Source organism: Calypte anna, chromosome Z, assembly GCF_003957555.1.
Source record: "Calypte anna isolate BGI_N300 chromosome Z, bCalAnn1_v1.p, whole genome shotgun sequence".
Taxonomy (NCBI): Eukaryota; Metazoa; Chordata; class Aves; order Apodiformes; family Trochilidae; genus Calypte; species Calypte anna.
Genome location: NC_044274.1, coordinates 64,086,091 through 64,102,745, shown reverse-complemented (window position 1 = coordinate 64,102,745; position 16,655 = coordinate 64,086,091). Strand labels below are relative to the sequence as shown.

Genomic DNA, 16,655 nt, shown 5'->3' with positions numbered 1-16,655 from the left:
CATGCATTTTAGTGCAAAGATAAAAATCTGCTTTGATGATAACATGATGAAAATATCTGCAATCATGTTCCCAGAGCATAATTTTCAATTAGATGATTGATTATTCCTCTGATTGTTCATCAGCCTGATTACTCATCTTTTGCTCTTCTACTCATGCAGATATTGCCCCCACATCAGCCTTTCCATAGTGGTAAGATTGATTGAAAAAGCTCTTCATATAGATACTTTGGAAAAACAAGGGTACAAATGACTTGACTTTTTTAAAGAAAGATGATGTCATGTAGACTGCTGTGCTTGGATGGGGCAAGACAGGAGATCATCTCAAGTCTGATGATCCTCTAGAACTTCATAGAAAACAAGCCATGATCTTCAGCCTTTCACTTTAGGCAGAGACCTGCTGGGTAACGAAGTGTTTCTGCAGGATTAATAATGTTAATTAATAATGTCAGTACCTAACAGTCATGTTTCCCTACAGCAATGCCTCTACCTATCTCCAAATTGTCTGGGCTGCTGCTGATGTTGAAACAAAAGGTTCTTTCCCGCCCAGGGTATAAGCGTCACTCCTGCTATGGATAGTCATGGTTTTTGTGATCTTTCCAGTACAAGGCTCTGCTTTTTCAGCATGCTGCAGTAGTTTTTGAACACCAACAACCTCCTTGGCAAAGAGGGGCATTTTTAGCCCCTGGTGCCAACCTCTCTTGTTCCAGTAAATACATTTGTTAAGAAAAGAAATGCCATCAGCAGGGCAACAGGTGGCATATTACAGCCAATCATTAAATGTTATGATGAGGCAGAGGCAGCATGTGTGAGAGTGAGAGAAGAAGAAGTGAAAACAAGGTGGACTAAGCTGAAGGAAAATACAGTGGCAAGCATTTTTTCCACTATTGCACATATAGGGTACTGAAGTAAAACCCTGGTGACTTTGCAGTGTTGGGTAGGGTACTGCCCTGGAAATGCATTTGCCTATTGTGCTCCTTTCTGTTTGCTTAGAAGGAATTCAGAAGGGATTTGCTTTCTCTTGTTTCACAAGCCCCATGCTTTCACACTGACCGAAGTGGATATACACCAGCTGGCCACGTCCATCACGGCCGCCGGGTGGGAGAATTCCTGATTATACTTAGATCCTTGCAGACCCTGCTCAGTCACTATCAGAGAAGCTCTGCTCACACACCACTGTCTGAAATGCAGCCCTCCAGGAGTCCCACACGCCTTGCCTGAAGGAGACAGATGCCTTCTGGATCAAACATGAATGACCTGCTGAAGGCGTCTCTGGTGCACGTCCTCACGCTGGCAGCCCTCAGCCTGGCTGAAATGCTTCCCAAAGGTTTGCTTGGAGGGATTTTTACCCTGCTCTGCGTCTATCCCTTGCTGAAAGAGTTTTTGCAAAGGGGAAGGTGTCTCTGGTAGTGGTGGGGTGGGTTGTGTGGTAGAGTTCCTGAAGAGGACAAAAAATGTGTTGCTTTTGGTGTTTGCTTCACTGCTTTTAGAAAGATATTAGTGGAAATAACCTTACATTTGTTTCTGGAATTGAAAGGTCTTTGTCTAGGAAGAGCATGTAGTCCCATTGTAATGGTCAGGGGAGAACTTTGGGTTCAGCCTGGGTGGGATGGACATTTTTCCCTGTACTCAAGGGAGGATGCAGGTTTTAACAGTTGGTAGCACCCATTGCTGCATAGCCCAAGATTTGTGATGTTACATAAATCACATAGAGAAAGTAAGTAGCTATAATGTCTTTACAGAATGCATGCGTAAACAAATACGTGTGGTTTCTAGTGCATATGACATGGAATTTAGTATACCTTCTTCCTCTTGTGTCACACATATCCACAGGGACACACACACACACACTTATAGCAATGACTAGAACTGAAAAGAAACTGTTTAGAATTTTGAGGTACAAAGTGCAACAGTGGTCTTCCGGATGTACTGCCTGGTAACCCTGTGGACAAAAGTTTTTGCTGCACACCGATTGTCAGAAGCCATTTATAGCATACCAGAAACTTTGGAGTTTTAGAAAAAGAAGAAAACACAAATGAAAGAAGATGCTAGTACTTACCAGTTAGGTCAACATCACTGTTGACACAGCAGGGCTGTGGTCTTATAATTGTTAGTCAGGTTGGCCTCAAAGTTGGGGAAAAAAAGGCCTCTTCTTTATAAAAAACCTTTTAAAAAAAAGTTCATTTTTTTCCTAAGTTACTGAAGTAAGTTGGTGAACCCCTGTCTTTTTGAAAACTGTGGTAAGATGGGGCTGGAGAGACAAGAAAAAACAAAGAGGAAGGAGACTGATTTTTTCTGGTTGCACAGTGCAATGAAGAGATATGCATCCTTTCCTAAAATGTTACAGGCGACTGAACTGCCTTGTTCTCTAAGAGAGGTTGAAACACAACTATAGTCCTGTCAAGGTTTTGCAACATGAACTGGAAACATGCTTAAGCAGTTTTTGACAGAGGAACTGCCATGTCTCCAGGCACCTGCAGTGATGCAGGGCAGATTGGCTCTGCTTTGTTTGCCTGGTTTGTCTCATTTTGAAAGTGTGAATCAAAAACCAAACCCAAGCAATTTGGGAGCTTCTGATGGACTGGGAATAGAAGTGGTTTTAGCTTTCTCCTGGGCCCTGTCACTGGTCTTGGGTCATTTCGCTATTTCAGGAAACCATAGCTCAAGTAGCAGAAAACTGCACCTATGTCGCTTTGTAGTTATGTAAATTAATTGATTTGTAATGTTAATTAAAACCACAAGGCTACCTAAGAAATGTCAGAGAAGCCCAGTGGGTGCACACAGAAAGGTCTGGACCCATTTCTGTATGCTGACAGATACGTCTGTACGTTGTTAGGATTTTATTTTCCTATGTTAAAATCTGGTAATGAAGACATCATAGTTTTTGATCACTTTCCTGAGAAAACACAGACTGGCAGCAACACCTGAGCTTTTCAGGTGGCTTTTAGAAGCAGGTAATATCTCAGCCATTTTGGGGCTCTCTGGTCACCTCATGAGAAAATGGCGATACGCTCTGCCGCTCGCTGTCTCTGCAGGCACACTGCGTGTCATGAAACTGCTTAGCTGCTGCTAGAGAATTTATTTTTACATACATAAAAATGTATAAACACATACATTTAAATCTGACAGCCCTTTTTTGCCCAGAGAATAAAATACTGTTGTTATGCATATCGGCTCTTGGTACAAACCAAACGTTACTCCTTGAGAGAATGGCGATGCTTATCGTGACAATGCAGCTATAAAACTGCTTGCTTTGAATTTTGGTTACTGTAAAAATGTACATTTCTCAGGGTCAAAAAAGGTTCCTACCAGAGATCAAGGCATGAGGACAACAGCAATAAAAACATATTATATAAAATAAGATTGTAAAACTCCCTTTCAGCCAGGCTTAATGTCACCAAAGCCCAATAAACTCTGTCATGAAATAGCAATGTCCCCTTTGAAGTAGACAGGATGGCCATCAGTGGAGGTTATTCTCCTAAAACAACCTTCGCTAGCAAGGAAATTTAGACTTTATGAAGATTTTCCATTTGGTTCCACTGATGGGGTTTATCAGGGATTCAAGACTGGTGATTACTTTCTACCATCTAGTGTGTCCCAAAACGACCCAATAAATTGAAGTCTGATACAACTTGAAGCAATGGTCTCAAACAACATGTCTGATAGGACAATTTTAAACTAATGTTTAGTCAATATAATCTCTAGTGCTACCTTAGCAATAGTTTTAAGATTTTTATATAACTATAGTAATTATTGATTATGCAATCTGAAGTCGTGTTACCTAGAAATGCTATTGAGACAGATATGCTCTAATCACATTTCTAAAGTGTTAGGGCTTTTATATACACCTGATAGTGGAAGCCAATCCTATCTTTCTCTAACTTCATTCAAGCTGAATTCCAATGACATTCTAATTTTCACTGCCATGTAAATTCAAAAAGCGTTACAGCAAAGGCTTTCTATTATTCTAAGTCACTTAAACTGAAGTATCTTGAATTTTCCCTTTCTGTATTTTTGGTGGGGAAGGGAAGGTAAAATTGATGAAGGTTATTTTTTGCTTGTATCTAAATCTTATGATACTTAGGAGGGCCAGCAGATACAGTGCGGGCAGAATTTTTCTGTGAAAAGGCACACAATGTAGATACTGCTGCAGTCAGTGAGGAACAGGAAGATTATTGCATCCGCTCTACATTTTCAAGGTAGTATTTCAGGAACATGATATGAAACTAGTTCATGTCAGCACAGCTGTCAGTGAAATCTAGTCCAACAAATATTGGATGTGTGTCCCTTACAAACGTAGATTAAAAGTCAGGTAAGTGTCTTTGGAGGACAGCAGCAGTGGCTGCAAAACTTACCATACACAGAAAAAAACATTAGTTAGGCATATCCTTTGATCCCTTCCAGCTGTGCTTCAAGTCTTTTATCAGAGCAACGGGAAATTTTTCTAAAGATACATTCAAATAATGTATGACAACAGGTCTCCGACTATAAGCATCAGACAAAGGTACTAGGCCTTTAACCCTACTGCTGCATGATGAAGAAAGGAAGAGGATGTGTGTTAGTTACGCCACAGATCTGGAAGACCTCAAGGGCCTTTATGAGACTGGCTTTGAAACACATAGTGCTGCATAACAGGCTAATTTTTAAAAATTTTTTGTTTTTTTTTTTAAAAAGAAGAAATACCGGAAAGGAACAAATCCCTTTTTAGCATTGAAGAAGCCCAGATCTCATGCCCTGTGCATCAGCAAGAAGACCAGAAACCCACTCCAGGGGATGGTCAGCTTGTCTTCAGTTTTTCTGTTGTTCCTTACACTTCCAGCCCATGCAATGCCAGAGGGGACCACCTGACCTGTATCCTTGCGTTATGACACCTGGAACCTTGCAGGAAGGGAGGGTTAGAAATTGGGTATTGTTGGACCTGCCCCATGGTCAGGTTCCTCTGTTTTGCCCCTACTGTGAGAGCACAAGGGAAATGGCAAAACCTGCAACACCAACCAAAGGCTGCAACTACCAATGCAAAAGGACCTGGTCAGAGTAAATGCATGGAAGGGGAGAAAAGCACCTCTGCACAGGGGAAAAAGCCTTGGGGTGATGCTGCAGGGACATGGCTGCCTTTGATAAAGGGGTCTGGCAGGCTTGGTGCCTCTCTCCAGGAGGCATGAGGAAGTTTTGTCATTTGCTCTTCCTTTGCACAGCTCCATTGATCAGCACTCCTCTGGAAACTGTGGATGCACTAGTAGAGGACGTCGCCAAGTTTGTCTGTGTGGTGGAGTCCTACCCTGAGCCGGAGATTACGTGGACACGCAACAGCATTCCCATCAGGTAGGGACCAGCCCCAGTCCTCTCCAGCATCTCCTGCCAAAACCATCAGTGCTTTCCTTCATGACAAATGACATAACTGGAAACACCAAAATGGTCTGTGGAAGGGAAGAGGGTAGGTGGCTGTAATCATACAGGAATCTCTGTTATTTAGGAAGAGGTAGCAGCACCTGGGGCTGCTCTTGCAGATTTAAACACCTGAGCTTGGAGACTGTTGGTTTCTGCTGAAATGGATTTGCTCTCTGGCTTCAGACAATCTGCTCTGTTCCTCAGTTTATGCAGTTGTGAAGGAAGAGAATGCTGTATAATATTCAAGAGAAGAATTGACAGATTTGTTGCTCAAGTGTCTGTGATGTCCTGGAATACTTTGCATGGAAGGTGTCGTATCATGGCATTCTTGTTTGCTTCTACTTCTGGAGGTGACCATAGGACCTTGGCTTCAGCACCAAGGTGTCATGGAAGAAGGCAGCCTTGGAAAGCTGTAAATTGCTATCACTGATTTGGCTCCCCATTGCAGTAGATAGGCAGGCTCTTGCAAAGCGGACTGGGGCTGGTCATCCAGCTCTGAACTAACACTGCATCTGTCACATGGCTTCATATCAGTTTCTCCTTCTAGATCACTGATAGTGACTCCCTCAGTAAGGAAAAACTACAGAACAATCTCTGTGTAAGATAGTTCATGCTGTTTCCCACAAGAGATGTCCTTGTTAGGCAGATGGTCACCTGAAGGATTGTTCTTGCTCTCAGGGTTAAGCATTCAAAGGGTTCTTGAACCATTGTCTCAGAATACTGCAAAGATGTCAGCAGCAGCAGTAGGTCTTACTGCTAGGAAGATTGTTTTAGAAGAGGAGAAATGCAAACTGCTCCACATATGCATGCTAGCCTTTGGAAATCCTTTTCCATTTCCTGTGACAGAATCTCAGCAACACCCCCCTCCAGACCCTCTGTCCCTGAGGAGATCTGAATTTCCATGGATGTTGTATCCAAATCAGGTCACCATCCTTCAAATTCTTTCCTCATCAGTGACGCCATGTCTGCAAATAAAACTGGCATAGGAAGCCATTCATACAGGACCACAGAGGTCACGTATCGTTGATCTTTAAAATTTGACTGTGTTATAATACAAAAATCTGTTCCTCACCCTGGTCCTCACTTCGAGAAACCCAACACACCTTTCTCAGAGTAATCTTGCAATGAGACACAGTGTCTTTTTCTTAACATTGACCCAAAAGGAAAACATTGATCGAAAAATCATAGAATAATTTGGGTTGGAAGAGACCTCTAGGTCATCCAGTCCAACCCCCCGGCAATAAGCAGGGACACCCTCAACTAGATCAGGTTGCTCAGATCCTCATAAGGCCACACTTCAAATATCTTCAGGGATGAGGCCTCAGCTACCTCCCTGGGCAACCTGCTCCATTTTAATACTACCCTCATGGTAGAGAACTTTCTCATAACATTCCATCTAAATCTACCCTTTTCTAAATTAAAACCATTGCCCCTCATCCTATCACTACAGGCCCTTGCAGACAGTCCATCTCCAGCCTTCCTGCAGGCACCTCTCAGCCTGTCTTTGTAGGAGAGGTGTTCCAGCCCCCTTATAATTTTCGTGGTCCTCCTCTGGACTTGCTGCATCAGATCCATATCCTTCCTGTATTGAGGGCTCCAGAACTGTATTCCAAGTGAGGTCTTATCAGATCAAAGTGGCAGAACCACCTCTCATGATCTGCTGGCAATGCTTCTTTTGATGCAGCCCAGGATGTGCTTGTCCTACTGGGTGCAAGCACATCCTGTTGGCTCATGTCCAGCTTTTCATCCACCAGCACCTCCAAGTCCTTTCCTAGAGGGCTGCTTTCTAAAACCTCATCCCCCTGCCTGCACTTGCAGGATAAGGGTGGATTGTTCCAATCCAGATTTAGGACCCTGTACTTGGTCTTGTTTGAACCTTATGAGGTTTGCTTGGGCCACCCTCTCCAGTTTGTCCAGGTCCTTCTGGATGACATCCCATCCCTCTTGCTTACTGACAGCACCACTCAGCTTGGTGTCATCTGCAAACCTGCTGATGGTGCACTCTGTGCTGCTGTCTATAGCACTGATAAAAATATTAAACAATACAGGCCCCAGTATGGACCCCTGAGGAACATCACTTCTCACTGGTCTCCATCAGGACTTTGAACCATTGACCAGTAACCTCTTGATGTGAACATCCAGCCAGCTCCTTATCAGTTCACCCATCAAATCTGTATCTCTCCAACTTGGTGAGTAGGATATGGTGGGGGACTGTGTCTGCCTTGCAGAAGTCCAGATAGGTCTTTTCTTGACTCGTTTCAAGTCTCCAGGTTGAAGCCTGCTGGCATTAAACTGTAACTATCCTTGTATTCTCTTATCTTCAGATTGCTTCTTTTCTTGGGCAAATTTCTTTTCTTGGTTGGCTTTTTTCTTGGTTGTGTATTTCTGTTACCCCCTGACAAAAAAAAAAAAACAAACAAACAAATCCCTCAGGAACACTCCTGGATGCACACACATAAATGCTTGTTGTTTTTTGGTTTGTATCTTTTTTCCACTACAGTAAAAATCTTTGCATAACTACACTTTCACTACACTTCATCTGTGTAGTGAAAAAAACTTTTTTTTTTTTTTTTTTAAATATGAAGAAGTTTTTTTTAAAAAAACTTCACCCAGTTCCCATATAGACAACCCTTCCTTTGCACCGAGTGATTACACCTGGAAAAGGATCCAGTTGGATAAGGTTACTTATGCTCATGACTGCCCTTGGCCAGACAGAAACCCAACCATGGTGGCTACTTCCTTGAGCAACACCTGAGCACTGAAAGAATTCCTACCACACCAGTGGCAGTCAGGCATGGTCTAGTGAGGACCAAACCAAATACTAAGTTCCAACTCAACCCTCTTTGCTGGTTGGAAATAAAACTGATTACCATTTGTTGTGCTGGCAGTGTCCTGCAGATACGAAGGCAATCCCCCCCTGCAACGTCCTGCTGTCTCCTATCCCTTGACAATCTGTGCTGTGCCCTGCAGGCTGTTTGACACTCGGTACAGCATACAGAGGAACGGGCAGCTCCTGACCATTCTGAGTGTGGAGGACAGTGATGATGGGGTGTACTGCTGCACGGCAGACAACGGGGTTGGAGCGGCAGCACAGAGCTGTGGGGCTCTCCAAGTGAAAATGAGTAAGTTGGAATGTAACTTCTTCCCAACATCACGTGAACATGTAACCGATAGGATGAGCAGACCAGGCCACAGGGGTCCATGTTCAGGGCAGACACATGTTCCCATGGGGCTGTGTGCAGTCTCTTGGGGCAGAGACATGGCATGTTGGATTGTATCTTAACTAAAAGCTGCTGTGATTATTCACTTCCAATAACAAACACTTGTGCTAGGATCAGGGGAACTACATAGCAGAGGAAAAAAATACTATGCTCTGAAGAAAAGCCTTTGTACAAAACTTAGTAGAAAGGATTCTGATAGACTTAGACCTCTATAGCAATATTGCATAAATACCTTGTGAATTTTAAACATAAGATTTTAATAATCAGGTTTATGCCTGAGGATGGTAAAAACAAGCAAATGCCATTCAGCTGTTCTTAATAGAAGCCTTGAAAGATCTGGAGGACTGCTATGTAATTCTCATCATCCCATGTGGAAGGCAGAGGACTGGTTCTTGCAAAGGGCTATATACGTGCTGAGCCTGGTGAAGCTGAGCTCCCATGGCTGCAGTTATTTATGCAAACACTTAAAAGGGCAGCTGAGATATCTCCTGGCTAAAGCATCTGTTTGTAGAAAAGGCTTCATTTGAGCTAGTGAGCATAACCCTCCAGGTTTGGTAATTCTGGGCCTCTCCAGTACCCTGGTTGCCTGCACATGGGTGCCAGGAGGTGCTGTTCTTTTAAAATCATTTTTCTGTTGGTTTGGTATTGTTCAAGGGAGGCAAAACTTCAGATCTCCATAACAAGAAGGTCTTCTTCCACCTCAGACTAAACCAAGTCATGGTTTCCTTTAATGGGACTTTTCTTTAATTCTTTAAAATTTTCCTTTAAATTAAATTATCCCCGTATTAGCTTTCAGGCATATGTTTTTTTTTCTACCTCCTTTTCTACGAGCATTGTTATAAATCCTTTAATTAGCGACAGTAATTGAGTTTATATTCCCTCTTGCTGATCTAGAGAGAAGCGTGGGTTAAAACTATTTAAAAATGAATTCAATCCAGGTCTGAGCTTTCACACAATACTCTATGCACTGAAGAATGTCAAAACCTGGAATGCAAACATTCTTCAATATTGGAAATACTTTTACCTGGATTTAGATTTCAGTCCAGGCCCTAATTCAAATGAATGTCAAATTCCACTCCTGAAAAGATATAGCTTATGCCAGTTAGCTGCTTTTATGTCGATAAACTGAAACTTTGAATGCTGTACTGAACAAAGATTTTTCTTTCCAAGGCAGCACATGACCTACTAAGAACATTTGCAACAATACACAGAAAAAGCAGCAGAGATTTTTTTTTATTATTTTTTGAAATTGTCTTGTACTGGTATCAGTTAGCTTCTGTTCAAATTTAATTTTTGACTTTCAAAATTTTAGGACCCAAAATAACCCGCCCGCCTATAAATGTGGAAATAATAGAAGGCTTAAAGGCTGTACTTCCATGCACTACAATGGGGAACCCAAAACCTTCTGTTTCATGGATCAAAGGAGAAACAATTATAAAGGTGAGTAGAGAATGAAAGTTAGGCAGTGCTGACTATTCACTAAAGGTACTGTGTTAAAATCTTAGCACCAATTACTGCATTTGTAAATTCTAGTTTGCTAGGAAGCTAACATTTGGGAATCCAGGCCTCCTCTCATAAATGTCTGCATTTGCAATGACTCTGGCTATAAACCAAACAATTTCTGTGTATTTATGTTTTATATTATATGTATTTATTACTACTAGGTGTGGCCAAATATTGCTGCATGCACTTTTGAGTGTTCTCTTAAAAAAATCCAAAACAAACCTACTGAGCTGCTTGGCTAAGCAGAGGTTTTGAAGATGTAATTCACATATCTGCAAAAAGAGGTATGGATTAGAGGGTCATAGAGATGCTGAGCAGGAAGAGCTGGCCCCAAATCCTTCAGCTGTAGGACAACACAAGTGATTTTTGTGCATATAAGCCAAGCCTGTGCAAGTGGGTGCTTGGTGCTGCCTGCGTGCAGCCTGCATAAAGAGCTCTCACCTCAGTTCCTCCTTCCTTTGGCAGGAGAATGCTCGCATTGCTGTCCTTGATTCGGGAAATTTAAGGATCCATAACGTCCAGAGAGAAGATGCAGGACAGTATCGATGTGTGGCCAAGAACAGCCTGGGCACAGCCTACTCAAAACCTGCAACAGTGGTAGTGGAAGGTCAGTAATACTTGTACTGGGCTCCAGCTCCATACTCCAGCTCCTTGTTTATTGAATTAATCTGAAGATCGCATTGATTTCAACAAAAACATCCTAAGGGGTGACACAAAATACAGGAGAGGGAAAAGGATAGGAGAGTAGAGTGAGGAACAGGGTAAATTTGTCCACTGTGTCTCCCATTGCTGGCTGATGGTGAAAGGGAAGATCTGTAGAGGGCCATTTCTACAACTGCTGTGTCTCTGGTGGAATATTTGTCTGAGTAAGGATAGGCAAATAGGTTTTTCCTTCTGACTGATCATTTTTAAGATGCCAGCTTGGTTCTTGTTTGAAAAGTCCTACCAGTCCAAGGATTATATATACTATGGCTTGTTGAGATGGAGAAGTAGAAAGCTGGTAGCCCTAGAAACTTCCTGCAAAGAGCTTAATCAGAGAGAGCTGCAAATAGTGAAGTATTTTGCAGCATTATATGTGTGTGTCCCTCTCTCCCTGTCCTCTGATTTTTCCATCTGAAATGGTTGATTCTTCAGGTAAACAGAGCTTTTCTCTTTGAGGACTTGAACATTTTCTGCCCACTAAACCAAACATTGGATTGATTTTTCTCAGTTTCTGGGCTTTTATGTGTTCAGTGTCCATCTCTTATTTACAGAAGGTGTTTGTTTTGTGGTATAAATCCTCACTAGTTTCAGAGAGCTGAGACCAGCAGGCTGCCAGGGAACCCAAATGTAGGCGCTGAAGCATTCAGTGTTCCTGAATCCTGTAGAAGAAGTTGGGCTAAGCAGGGTTCTGTGGAGGCTTAGGAGGGATGACCAACTCAGTAGATGGACTAATTTTTATTTCTCATTCAGAGCAACAGTACTGCAGAAAGTGGAGAAGGGTCTCTGTTTGCCTACTAACCTTCATAAAATTGTTGTAGGCTACATTTGGCCTGGGATTATCAGAGCTTATTTATGGTGCAATCCCATGTCTAAGAGAACCATTGACCTCTTCATGTGACCAGGGTCAGGTGTATCAGATTCAACTACAAATTACTGTAACTCTGTTGTTATCCTAAAAAATACCTCTTTTAATTTTTTTTTCCTTTTTCCAATTAAGTATTAGATGTACAGGCTTCAAGTATTTTAGGAAGTCCTTACATAGCTTCAAAACAGGAAGGCAGCAATACTTACTGCCTTTTCAGAGGCAGTAAGTAAGTACATTCAGAGCTGTACTTCTCTTGATCTAAAAGTGATGAGATAAACTGAAGACACTTGAATCCATCTGTGAACAGCTTGGATCCTGGATTTTGTTTTGGCCTTATCATAGAGACAGTGGTCAAAGGCTTGTCAAAAATTAACTGTGGATGGCAAATAGCTGGTGCCATGCACACAAAGTTCCCCTCTATGTTGAAGGGCCTCAGGCACCAGAGCAACTTAGGCAATCTGAAAACTGCACCAAAATCCAGGCTGCTAAGGTTGATGTCTTCTTGTGTCCCTGTTTCCAGAATTATGCAGCTCCCTGGTAATTCAAGGAATGGCAAAATAATCCACAAATATCCTACTGGCAAAGGAGAGCCTGTGTGTGCTTTTTTTAAGATGAGGAAGATTGGGTCTTAATTAATCAATGGGATCTCAGTCCTCCCACACAAACTATCCTCTCATGTTCCATTCATGTGTTGGATGAACAAAGCAATGCTGTTCTCCAGGCTGGCCTGGGTTTCTCTGGTAGGGTACCCATCCATATAATATACCTCATTTCAGGCTGCCACCCAAACTAGACTGATGTGTGTTTGTTTTACTTTTTTGCCCTTCCAAATCCAAAGGTAACAATCCTGACTGCAGCTTGCTGTGTGTACAGATCCCTTCCTCTCCCAGGATTTTAGATTAATTTTCACAGATGTTTAGCATACAGGCATATACACTTAACTGTGTATGCAGGCAGGTATGGGCACACACATGCAATACCCTCACACACTCCTTTTTATAGTGTTTTTAGTACCCCATACCACCCCCTCCTATCTCTTGTGCCCTATTAGTATCAGCATTTTAAAATAACTCCAAGTAAAAAAGCCAACCAACCAAACAATAAAAACCTACTTGATGCGGGAAAATCACAGTTCAGTCAGTCAGTTTTGAGCCATTCTTCCATGTAACTTATGAAAACATGCTGTTTGTTACTTCTCTGTGGTAACACTACAATACTTTTCCCTAAATCTTGCTGCTACCATTCACTGGAGTTGCCACCTGTCATAGTGTGGCTTAATATTAAAATAAAATGACTAAGCATGGCCTGTTAACTATGAATATTTAATCCCAAAGCAAGTGGCTATTCAAAGAGAGCTGAAAATATTTATGCTTAGCTAAATCTAGGTGATGTGGGGTCATGTCTTCTGGAAGTGATTTCTAATATTCTGTTGTGAGGTTCCATTTTAATGGAATGGTCCATCGTTAGTCCTGCAACTAGTTTCAGGCATTGTTCAAAGTGCAGAGAAAGACTGTCAGACTCTTGAAAGACTAATCCCCTGACTCATGCGTACAGTCAGGCTCCTTAATACATGTCTGGTCAAGGACATACTTAAATGACTTCCTGAAGCTGGGTACAGTAACTACAGCAAATCTCAGAAATGTAAAATTATCTGCTGGATCCACTCATTCAAACTGATGACAATGTTGGCTCAAGCATCGATACCACTGAGGAGCCTTCCAGTCTTACTTGTAGTCTGGTTTCAGTGGTCTGGGGTAAAATGGCTAAATGGCTTGAAAAAGACTGCTATTTAGATTTTCAAAATATTTTTCTCCCTCCCTTGTCTGCTTTACTCAACATTTATAATTATGTCCCCTATTTAATACTTCTGAAGCACAGCTTTGATATTTTTAAAGATTTATTATTTTTAAAACAAAGTCAAAATAATTTGAGCAATTATTTTAGAAGAAAATCTAGGTACTGCTATTGTCAGAAAAGAAAAGCAGTTGTCAAGAAAGCAGTGTGGGCCTTTTTAGTGGAAATGATTTTATTTTTTTTAATTTTTTTTTTTTTTTTTTTTTTTTTGACACATGCCTCTGGCTTAGTGAGGGGACACCTGGGTCAAGCAGAGTTGGCTCCTGCCAACATGTGTTGGGTGGCACTGTGAAGTGATCCTCCATGGGTGAGATGGTTTCCAGCTGTATCATCCAGCTCCATGGCTGTATTTAATCAGCTTTCCCTCATTTGTTTCCTTTGCCAAATGAGTAAGCCCATTCAAGTTTATGGAAAAAAAACTAGTGGAAGTATTGTCATATGGCAGAAGTGCAAAAGAGAGAAATAAGACTTTTCCACACTGCTCTGCAAATAAAGCCAAATGAGCAAGCATCGGTTTGCTGCTTCTATTAAAAACAGTGTGTAAGGATGACTTCCTGTTGCTCATGTATGTATGGAGATGGCTTTAAGAGGTATTTGGTACATTGACACAACAAAAGAGTATTATAATCTTGGCTGTTGGTCAAGAAATGTGATTTTAATTTCCTGAAGTTCTGACCTGCAATTTTATATTAATTTTCTATCATGTTAAGCATTTAGATGACTGGCTGTTTAATTACTACATTATCAGTTTTGATAAAGAACACTTCTGGTAACCCTAGAAGAAAGGAGCATTTGTTAACTTGGTGAAATACACCTTGCAAAATGATTTATAAAAATTTCTTGTTTGCTGTACTGATGCCCAAATTGAATCTGTGACTGAAAGATTCATAGATGAATTCAAAATTCAGGACTATCATAGAATAAAAGCATTTGCTTGCTTGCCTGATCTGGAATTCACACAGATGTCTGAAGGCTGAAGTTTATTGACAAGATGTTGGCTGAGATTGCTGAGTTATTCCACCCAATTTTACCTGAAGATTGCTGCTTTGGAAATAAATAGGAGAGCAGCCATTGGTTTTAGTAATGTTGAGAATGCAGAAATTCCCATTGATGTCAGTGGAAATTGAGGGCAGGGTATAGACTTTTAGGTTGTGCCAAGAATCTATTTCTTGGCCCAATCTGAATATTTGAAAGCTATTGGTTTTGCATGACAGGCAGCATTAGCGAGACATTCATGTGTTTTTTCCTTCATGCATTGGACAGCAGTTTATGTAACATGGGCTGTAGAACAAAAAGAATTTTAGTTTTTATTGCTACTTGCAGTGACATTGATACAGTCAGTTAATTGGAATAGTTCAGCAAGAGCTACGCAAGAGCTCATCAAGTTCAGCCTAGAACTCCACCCCTCTGTGGTCTCCACAGACTGACATGGAACAGCAATATTCTCCATACCCATTACATAAAAATTGTATAACACTGAAAGAATAAATTGAAACCCACAGGCTCCTGCCTGGTAAGAGACATGGCAATATTCCTGTTATGAATATGCTTGTTATGCTTGTCACACAGGAAAAGCTGCCTGATAGGGTTTTTTTGCTGCTTTTTTTTTTTTTTTTTCTTTTTTTTTTTTTTTTTTTAATGTATGTTATAAATTCCACTGAACAGTTTCACTTTCAAGCCCTTGCTATCTTTTTAAGATGTTAGGCTTATAAACAATACTCAGACTATATAAAATTCCTGCATCAAATGAAAAAGTCCTATTGCAAAGCATCCGTAAAATAATACATCTTGTGATGACTTACAGACTGACTCACCTGGATTCTTTGTTCTGGTAGAGTTTTTTGCTCTGTTTTGAGGAAAGTTTACTTCTGTCCTTGGGGGAAGGAAAGAAACACTTTATGAACTGGTAGAATGAGTTTCTCTCCTATATGTTCTTCATTCTTCAGAACAAAAGAAATTGAAAAGTTGACCATAAAATGTGTACAAGAGAGAAGTGACAGCTGTTCATAGATGAGGCATAAAGCTATAAACCATATATTTCTTTATCAGCCTAAATTCTAACTTCAACTAGGGAAAAAGCATATTTCTGGAAATGGACTCATTGCCATGAAAATGTATGAAGGGTTGTAGTAGGCTAAGCACTGATGCAAACAAAGGTAGAAAGGTCTTCTGCAAAATGTCCTTCCATTCCAACAGAAGAAAGCGTGTGGAAGTCCTCTGCTGTAGGAAGACAATTCTGAACAGTCTACTGTGCTTTTTAACTTTGCATACTGGGAGTCTATGTGCAGAATTCCTTTTTAAACAAAACAAAACGAAATGAAACAAAACAAAGTATCTTTTTCTTTCCCTGAAGCTGAAGAACAGTCTTCCTTTTGTGCCTTTCTAGTTGTTACACTCCTTAACTGAAACCTCTGATGCTCCCAATTTGCCCAGTGATGCATTTTAAACCTTGAGTAGGAAAGAGAAGGGCCATAAATGCAGGCACTATGACGTGAATGGAAGGAGTTCACAGACGTTCCTCTTGGTTTTGTATTGAGTGAGATGCACCTCCATGTTGTGATTTACATGAAATTGAGCTTGATCTCCAGCCTGTGGCACCAAAGAGTTGTGGAATTCAGGAGTTTTGGATTATTTTGTGTGATAAGGTTTAGTTTTGAAATCATCACTACACAAAAGCATGTCTAGAAATTAGCAGTGACAAATCTATCAGGAAACATGCAGTCTAATTAGCTAGGACAAGTGCTGCAAGATTCAGTGTGCTCATCAAGAAACTGACTGGACTTTCCATGGATTAAATAGCTTTTTTTTTTTTAATCAGATCATCTCTATAATTTCCATCTGACTGAACAGGGCACTGATTGAGGGCTACTGGTCCTTTTTTTAATCAAGCAGTTTTGGTCATCCCTCTGTCCATGTGTTGCTGCTCAGCTTCTTCCTGTGATACTTTGTGACAGCACTCAGAGCAAACAAATCAAGCACGGAAGCAACTCTCCTCATGCTTTTGTGTCTCGGACTTTGCTTATATTTGTGTTCCAACTCTGGTAGATAGAACTCCTTTTCCTGCCCACAGTTTATTGCTTATTACTAGCTACTAAAATAATACCCTGCCACAGGCCACAAAAATG

General features: G+C 41.1%; 1 protein-coding gene across 1 annotated transcript in view; it reads left to right on the top strand.

Annotated features, from left to right (window-relative positions):
• The first annotated feature begins 1,245 nt into the window (after positions 1-1,245).
• MUSK (muscle associated receptor tyrosine kinase) overlaps positions 1,246-16,655 on the top strand; it is a 54,532-nt gene continuing 39,122 nt past the window's right edge. Inside the window, exons 1-5 of the mRNA XM_008495854.2 lie at positions 1,246-1,324; positions 5,193-5,319; positions 8,356-8,507; positions 9,919-10,046; positions 10,575-10,716. Of these exons, the coding sequence (XP_008494076.2) occupies positions 1,246-1,324; positions 5,193-5,319; positions 8,356-8,507; positions 9,919-10,046; positions 10,575-10,716 (628 nt within the window). The remainder of the gene's footprint in view (positions 1,325-5,192; positions 5,320-8,355; positions 8,508-9,918; positions 10,047-10,574; positions 10,717-16,655) is intronic.